This window comes from Aspergillus aculeatus (genome assembly GCF_001890905.1).
Source record: "Aspergillus aculeatus ATCC 16872 unplaced genomic scaffold ASPACscaffold_28, whole genome shotgun sequence".
NCBI classification, from domain to species: Eukaryota; Fungi; Ascomycota; class Eurotiomycetes; order Eurotiales; family Aspergillaceae; genus Aspergillus; species Aspergillus aculeatus.
Window position 1 is genome coordinate 22978 of NW_017963003.1, and position 8877 is coordinate 31854.

General features: G+C 30.4%; 3 protein-coding genes across 3 annotated transcripts; 1 reads left to right on the top strand and 2 right to left on the bottom strand.

Moving 5' to 3' along the window:
* Positions 1-1006: 1006 nt before the first annotated feature.
* ASPACDRAFT_55695 (DUF1761 domain-containing protein) lies at positions 1007-1617 on the top strand (the record flags this gene model as incomplete). Its single annotated transcript, XM_020203042.1, has 3 exons — positions 1007-1022; positions 1119-1423; positions 1483-1617. The coding sequence occupies 3 exons, from the start codon at positions 1007-1009 to the stop codon at positions 1615-1617; spliced, it is 456 nt and encodes a 151-aa protein (XP_020050998.1).
* Positions 1618-2198: 581 nt separating this feature from the next.
* ASPACDRAFT_37556 (putative NADH-ubiquinone oxidoreductase 21 kDa subunit) lies at positions 2199-2881 on the bottom strand (the record flags this gene model as incomplete). Its single annotated transcript, XM_020200311.1, has 3 exons — positions 2199-2223; positions 2274-2767; positions 2822-2881. The coding sequence occupies 3 exons, from the start codon at positions 2879-2881 to the stop codon at positions 2199-2201; spliced, it is 579 nt and encodes a 192-aa protein (XP_020050999.1).
* Positions 2882-3269: 388 nt separating this feature from the next.
* On the bottom strand, positions 3270-4434 carry ASPACDRAFT_82473 (thioredoxin peroxidase DOT5). The gene is made up of 2 exons (XM_020206094.1): positions 4007-4434; positions 3270-3834 (listed from the first exon to the last, which is right to left on the bottom strand). The coding sequence occupies exons 1-2, from the start codon at positions 4314-4316 to the stop codon at positions 3503-3505; spliced, it is 642 nt and encodes a 213-aa protein (XP_020051000.1). The 5' UTR covers positions 4317-4434; the 3' UTR covers positions 3270-3502.
* Positions 4435-8877: the final 4443 nt, after the last annotated feature.

The following is an 8877-nucleotide window of genomic DNA, read 5'->3' on the forward strand; positions in this document are numbered from 1 at the left end:
TCATGCTGAAATGCGGGGATGCTATGCTCCATCACTGCACTAGCAGTAGTAGTTCATCTAATGTACTGGAAAACCTCGTTATAACGATATAATTGGTGAGGCCCCTTGGAATCGTTGTATAGCAGATATCGCTGTATTGAAACAGTATAAATGGCATCAGCACGTGACATTTCTTATCTAAATATGCTCCTAATACTCGAGATTTTCCTTGTTTATTACATTCTTAGATAATTTTTAACCTCGTTTTAACAATTTTTGTATGGGTAGGTAAGTAAAGATACCGATTATGGCTATAAAGCGACACAGCGATTTTTGTATAACAGAACTAATTTAAATATTCGGCACAATTGTTGTAGGTCGAAAATCGTTATGATGCATATCGTTATAACGAGGTTTACAGTACAATGATGATTAGGGCATGTGCCCCTCGAAGGCTTTTCTCCTTGCTACCTTTGGTTGGTTAACATATAGTCACGTGTGGGCGACAAAATTGAATGGCAGTGTCCAGCTAGTCTCAACGCCATCCAGAAAACCTCAACCGATCCATAGCAGCTATCAGCTGAGTCTAGTGACTAGTAGGCAATCATGGATGCTGTAGTTACGTGCCCGCGGTACCCATACCACCATGTCAAACTACTCCAGCTCTGTCGAGTAGAACACGAGATGACGTCACAATAGAAAATGGCCGCTCAGTTACATACCTAGCTACGGAGGTACTAGTTTTATCCACTATGCCCAAGGTGGTGGGTGCTAACCTATCATCTCTGACCAGGTTCCATCCCTCTCAAAAGTGTCTTTTGCTCATGACGACGTCACTGCTCACCTCGTCACTGGTCTCTTACCAGAATGACGGCAACGGCATGTGACCCCTTCGGATCTGGGGAGCTTCATAAAGCGACGTTATTCCCCTTTATTTTATCATTGTCAAGAACAATTACCATCAGCATCAAAGACTACATTTACTCGTTCTCTGAAGACGATCTCGAAGCCTACCACAGCCAGCGAAATGACGACCCTCAATTGTGAGTATTTTCTTTGAGTTACACCCCATCCCACTCCACCCTGGCAACTTCACAAAGACTTATTGCTCGAGCCTTGTTCTAACATAGAACCATTAGACTTGCCATCCGTGAAGCCGTCCGCAATTGCAGTCGGCGCTATCTTCACGCACACTGCCTCACTAGGCATTCTCGCCCCAGTCTTTGGCGATACTTACCATCGTGCCCAAGCTGCCAATTCGAAGGAAGAGTTCTTCAAGTCTAAGGAAGCTGCTGGTGCTGCAGCGGCCTGGGGTAGCTCTCTTGTTGGCAGTGCTGTGCAGACTTACGGCGTGGCGGCATTGATCAATGCAACGGGGACCCTTAGTTATAAGGGTGCAGCCTATTTGGGAAGTTTGATCTTTATGGCCAGTGCAGCTCCAAGTGTAAGTATTGATGATATCGCATGCTACGACTTTGCTCTAATTGATTGTGATCCTTCCAGGTCATTAGCCAGATCTTCACAGAGAAACGCCCCCTCGACACAGTGGCAGTGGGCGCTGTCGGCAGGGTCTTTGAGACAGTAGGACTCAGTCTATTCCTTACCTGGTGGGGCACGCGCACCAACCCTTTCGCGTGAGGAATCAATGGGGATGAGACTCAGTACCACATTTGATTCTTGTGTTTATGCATTATGTGCAGTTGAATAAGATACGATATAGTTCTAGCCTCAAGAATATTCAAATTTCCGTAATCATCAAAGCCGCTTGGCGAAGCCGACTCTTTTGGAACATGTCATCGTTAGTAAATTGTGTCTGAAGCGTTAGGATAGCCCAGGGTAATGTTTGATGACCTGGGCAAACAACGCAACGATATTGTGTTACCCTAGTTCCGAGTCGTGACCTGATTTTAACAGAGGATCTCAACATATTCGAACGGCATTGGGGGCAATCATCTGAGCCTGAGGCTACAGTCGGAAGAGCCACTTGCTCCGTGCAGCAAGTAGCTAATGGTTCGAAGTTCAGCTACCTGTGACCCTCGAGCGCGCTTTCTCATTTACATACCAGGTTACGCAAATCTTGAGATATCCAACACGCGACCTTGCTCACATTACCGGGTTACATTCGTTACAACTGTTGAGTTAAGTTGTATGAGGAAGCCCGAGGGCGTAAATGGAGACAGACACTGATACATAGTGATTGTATGTCTACTTCTGTATAATCAGATAAAAGTGCGACAGGGATACCTTGCAAAGTGTCAGTGATTATTATCAATATAGGGTGAGATAGAACTTACACGCCAGGATAGCCATGTTGATGATCCAGCTGGTATTTGGAAGCTGAAGAATTCAAGCTGCAAGGCAAGGGTGGCAAACCATTTGCATTCAGGACACCGCTAGCCCCCTCCTTGTCTTTCTCGAAAAACCCGGCAAGGCCGCGCTCCTCTCCTTGTTGCTTGACCGATACCAATTGTCTTTCACCCGCTTCACCAAGCTTCAAAACTTCCTTTGGTGCTGCCTCACTGCCTACGGTAAGAAGACCAACAACGTCGGCCTGATTCACCGTACTGAGTCTAGGATAGTTTCTCCGAGCATCGCGCTTCCAGTAAGGGTTATCGGCGATGTCACCCGCTGGAACTGTGATAGGGTCGTCATAGGACAGAGGTGGAAGAGATCCTGGAGCCGGCAGGCGGAATTGGGAGTTCAATGGAACGCCGGTAGAGCGACTAGGATCAATGGACAGAAGGCGACGGATACGCTCCCATACGCCAGTCGACTGAACAGTGTATTTCTGAGTAACGTATTAGTGTATATAGAAATATATAGTCATTCTTTGAGGACCAACCTTGTGAACAGCTATCACATTTGATGCCGACTTGGCCGCTTTGACTATGTCGCGAGCCATGGTGGTTTCTATTAATTATGAGTATGTGAAACTTCAGTTAAGAAAAGCCTTCACGGCAAGATGCTGAGACAAAGCGCAGCACATGGTCTCTCATACCTCACCTTTTGAGATCTATATTTCCGCAGAGTTGTCCCTCTGGAATCGCTGGCTCGCTGTCAGTAGCAATCGAACTGTCCGGCGGAGGCCTTCTTGGGAGGTCGGGTCGTGCGGAACAACAGTATTTCCGAGCACAATGGATGAATAGCATTGATCTAATTGTAAGCATGTGCATCCCGAACAAACTGAAGCTAATTTCTTAGAACAACACTCGAGGAGTCGAGGGGTCCTTGGTTCACAACCTTCGGGATCATGATGACTTCTATTTCTGTGATTACACATCTATCCCCCCGTCAAAGCATGATCAAAGCTTCTTTATGCCTACTCCCCAACTCTCGTCAGTAGCCGGTGAGGAATGGAGTACCAATAGGCTTGTCTAGGGACAATAGTACATTCACGTCTACCAAGGAATATCGCGTGAATCCTCCACATCAATTGCCGGCCTATCATCACTTGTTGGAATTGTGTAAAACATCCATATCTATCTCCTTCCATTGTGGCAGATCTGCGAGAGTATATGCAGCTTTAAGGACTTGCCCGTTTCTCCTCCTTCGAGGCAATAACGATTTGTCGCGCAGCCTCGACTGTTGCATCGGGACCACCCCTTTGATGTAGGAGAACCCTACCCAGCTTGTTTACAGCAAAGACACCCCTTGTTGTTCCTTTTGGCATTTTCTTGAATCCAAGAGCAGCTATAAGTGTATAGGAGGAATTGCACAGGAGAGGAAAAGGCAACTTCTGCTTAGACTTGAAAGTGGTGTTTGCTTTGGGCGAATCCGCTGAAAGACCGTATACTGACATCCCACTTGAAGTTAGGGATTCATAATTGTCACGGAAAAGACAGGCTTGCTTGGTACCTAGGCCAGAGTGAGTCCATAGCAAGAGCTAGTGTCATATCGAGGTAACCACAAAAGGAGAAAGAAAACAGAATGATGAAGATAGATGGTACAGTGCATGGATGCATCATGTATGGATTGGGGCAAGCCAAAGGAGCTGACAGAATAGAATTGGGTCTTGATTTAAACCTACATCCAGGGGTAGACGCTCTGGGATATGTGAATAACACAATACCGGACTTGCTACTGTCGACGAGATCCTTCAATCTGAGTTTCGTCCCATCATGATTTTCAAATTCACCACCAAATTGGTTCAAATCGAGCGTCTCTCCGACTTTCGGGGATTCATGGTAAGCATCGCTAGATGCGTCGGCAAGAGCGCCGCCAGCCGTGACTTGTTTAGGCCCTCTCTTCGAGGCTGGGTCGAGCTCGAGGATGCGCTTGCTCTTTTGTTCTGTTTCGAGGGGTTGTGTTGTCGCTTTACGCTTCCTCAACTCGACCATTGCGAACTGTGACTTCTTAATAATATAAATACTGTAAATGTGATGGCGCAAACGAACAAAGGTGAGTTTGAATACTTTGAAGGCAGTAGTCTGTGGTGGCAGTTGCACTCACGCACAACACAGTAATCAAGCGGTAGGTGAGACTTCGCCGGGCTTTCATCCTTGTCCTTGAGTACCGTCACTTTGCTAACCCCTACCTACTGGGTAAATATAGTCAGCCCCAACAAGTAGCCAACAATCATGTTTTCAGAAGTTATTATGACCCGGACCAGTGATAATGTAAGTATGAAGATCAAAATACAAGATTTTGCAATACTACGATCTTGCTCTGTACTGTAGTTGAGGAAGATTCTAGCATAGGCAGCTTAATCAGAAAGGTATCACTGTCAAGGGAAAATAAGTCAGTTAGATATAGAATAGTAGCAGTCCTATTTATTTTAAAACTAATTATTGCTATTCAGAAGATTTAGTAAGATTTTAAAGTTAAATATTAAGAAATTAAAAATTATTAATATTGTAACTATCATAGAAAAAATATATAAACAAACTTTTCATGATTATAGCATAGCGGTTCGGTTAGTTGATATGGTTTGATTAATCGATTCTGCCGTTGGTTTCCGTCTTAGGCGGTTCTTCTGTAGTTCGACCTTCCCATTATTTCTTTATAAAACAACTATTATAATTGATAATATAAATATTATTAATTAATTTATCAGCTGTAACTGTTACAGTTAATAGTGTATTCAGTTATCTAAATATATTATATATAATTTAAAAAATTAGATCGGTTTTTCTACTTTTTTTATTTTTATATTTATTTTTTTTTCAGATATTTTATAATTATTTTTTATATTTTTTAAGATTTTTTAGTTATACTGTAGTTCTGCCGGTCAATTGTTTTTTTATTTTTTTATTTATAGATTATTAAATATTATTAATTTTTATTTTAGTTATATAATTAGCTAGCTGAAGTAAGTTCTATATAAATATATTTATACTAAATTTGAAAATTATACTTATTTTATTTATTTAATTTTTTATCCGTTTATTACTCACTAATTTTGTATTTTGTATTTTTTATTATTTTTATCTTATTTTATTATTATATCGATTTTTTGATTTTTTTTAATATATTCTGATTTTATTATATATAATTTGTTCGAATATCCGTCTGCGGTATTATTTTTTTATTTATATATTTCAATTTTATATATTTATTATTAGCGTCTGTTAGATTTTATTAAATTATTATCTAATTATATATTAGAATTTATATATTAAATAATTTATTTTTATTATAGTTTTTTTAATTATTTTATCTGTAGTATAAACAGCAATATTTTATTTTATATATATTATATTATTTATATTATGTTTTAATCTATATTTTTGAAAAATTATTTATATTTAGAATTTTAAAATATTAATTATTTTATTTTATGTAAATATCTTTAATACCGCAGGAAAATCTTAGTAAAATCTAATTTATAAATATATATATAAAATACTACTTCTATTTAATATACTATTAGTTTGAATAAATATAAAAAGTATTTGATAATTAAAATATTTTTAAAATTCGATTCATTTAATAAATTAATAAAATATTTTGAATCTAATTTTTATATTGTTATAAATAAGCTTAATAATTTATATTACAGTTTTATTATTATTTAAACAAATTATTATATTAAATCATATTATTTAAAAGATTATTTGCTATATTTAAGCCGCTCAGTCAAATAATTTATTTAATTAATTTATTTATATTTAGAATTATATTAATATTAGATTTTATATTCAGTTTATCTAACTAATTAAATATATTAATATTAGTAAATTTTTTAAATTTTTAATGAATAATAGTATAATTAGAAAGACCTTAATCGTATATCTAAAATAATTAAAAATATAATAATTTTATTTATATTTTTTTAAAAATATAAAAAATAATTTCAGAATAATTTTCGTACTAATTAAAATAATAAGAATAATATTAATAGTACTTTTTTAAAATTGTTTAATCTGAACTAAGCTAATCAATAAAAGAACTTCTTTTTATTTTCATATTAATAATAATTATAAAATAATTAATTTTAATTTTAATAGTTATATCAATAATAGTAGAACTATTAGAATGTTTAATAATATAATTAGATACTTTCAAATATATAAATAAATATTTGTAAATTATAGAATTAGTATTCTTTCTAATAGGTTTAATATCCAAATAATCAGAATCACAATCACAATCAGAAATATAGATATTAGAATAATTAAATAAAAAATAATAAATAAAATAACTATAAAGATATTAAAAAGTTTAAATTATTGTATTTTTCAATAGTAATAGTTAATGTATCTAAGATTCTTTTTATATATATAATGAATTTTAAATATTTTTTAATAATTTATAGTTTTAGTTTTCTGTATTTTTTTATACTTTAGATATTCCGTCTTTAATCCGAACAAATGAATATATATAATATTTGAAATAAATGATTTTTGAATTTATATTATATGGAATTATTATAAAATATCTAATATATTAATCAGCTATATTCCGGATATATTAAAAAAATCTACAAAAGAATTCTTATATAACTATTAAAATATATATATTATTAAAGACAACTTTTTTGAATAAAATATTAAATCTATTTTTAAAAATTTTAATATTAATAAATAATATATTCTATATTATAACTATGTTATATTTTTTATTATATTAAAAAGTTTATTTAGATTATTTCTACTAAACTAAATATCTTTAATAATACTATAAGTATTTTTAATCATTTTAAAAAATAAATTATTAATAATATTAAACTTTTATATATTTAATATTTTTAATAATAAAGACTGGTTTAAATTATACTAATATGTACATATCTATTTATTTTAAGATTGAATATTTTATTATTTTTATTAATATTATATTTACAAAAAATATTTCTAATTTAATTATATATTTTATTAAAATATTTTTATATTTTTTTTAATATTAGATTAATCCACCGGTCTAACTTTATATTAAATTTTAAAAATATTTTTTTTTCTTATACTAAGAATTTTTATTTTAATATATTATTTTTAAATACTTTATTCTTAAATATATATATATATATTATTATTAGAATGTATTTTATTAAAGATCTTTATTTAAATATATTTATTAATATTAATATAATTAAATATAAAGATATAATTATTAACTGTAAGAATTAGACTGTAAGAATTTATTTATATAATAATTTTATTCTTCTTATTTTAATTTACATTGAATTTAATTATATTAAAATTCTAATTTATTTAATTTAGATAGTTACTATATTTTTTATATTAAAGTATATATTTTTAGTAAAATTTGTATTATTTTAGTAAGTATTAATTATATTTTTAAATTTAAAAATAATTCTAATATCTTCTTTTATATTCATATAATAAATATTCTATTGCTTTTATTAAAATAGTCAATAAAATATCTTTCTAATAACCGTCGGTTGTTGTATACGTTTTAATATTTTAAAAAATAATAAGTATATAATTATACCTTTTATTAAAAGCTATAATATCGAATTATTTTATTTTATTTTAAAATTTTTTATTTTCGTTTTTAATCTTATTCTGAAATTTTTTACTTTAAAATCTATTATTTCTAGATCCATCGATCCTTAAATTAATTCAATTTTTTTAAAAAGAGAAAAGAAATTATTATTAGAGTCTATATCTACTACTATTAACTGGATATTTTTTAAATAAATTAATATAAATATTTTTAATAAAATTATAAAACTGCTAAATAATATTACTTTTTTCAATTATAATAAAAAATAACAATATTTAAATTTTTAAGCAAATCTTTCAATATATAAGTAAATCTAAACAGTTTAAATATTAGAATAGTTTATATTTTAAAAATTGACAGTTTTATATTTTATTGGAAAAAATAATAAAAGTAAATTTATTTAAACTATTTAAACTATTATAGAATATACTATATTCTTTAATATAATTATAAGATAATTAATACTATATTTTACTTTTTATATAAAATAAATAAAATGTCTTTTATTAAAGATTATATATCTATTTTTTATTCTATTTTTTAAAGTTTAGAAAATAGTTAATGATATATATAAAAATTATATTAGTATAGAGTTATAAAATATAAATCATAAAATTAAATCTAATATATATTTTATTTTAATATAAAATAAAATTCTTTAAATAATAACTAATTATAAATATATTATTGTTATAAATACAATTTAGTTAATTTTTGATAATCTGTTTTTTTATTAAAAGTGTTTAATAATAATTATATATCAAGATTAAAAGATTTTTTTATATTATAAAAAATATCAACAAAAATATTATATATGAAAATATTATTTAATTTCTTTTTCAAAGTGATTCTTTACTATTAAATATATTATATACTAATTAATTAGATAATTTAAATATTTAATAAAATTTTAATAATCATATTAAATCTGTCCGGTTATTTAGCCATATATATTTATATATTTTAATTTAAATATTTAATTAAATAATTAAA

Coding starts and splice junctions, on each gene's coding strand:
- ASPACDRAFT_82473 (XM_020206094.1), bottom strand. CDS start 4,316: ATGGTCGAGTTGAGGAAGCGTAAAGCGACAACACAACCCCTCGAAACA. Junction 3,835..4,006: donor CAGAGCGTCTACCCCTGGAT/GTAGGTTTAAAT, acceptor ACTCTGGCCTAG/GTACCAAGCAAGCCTGTCTT.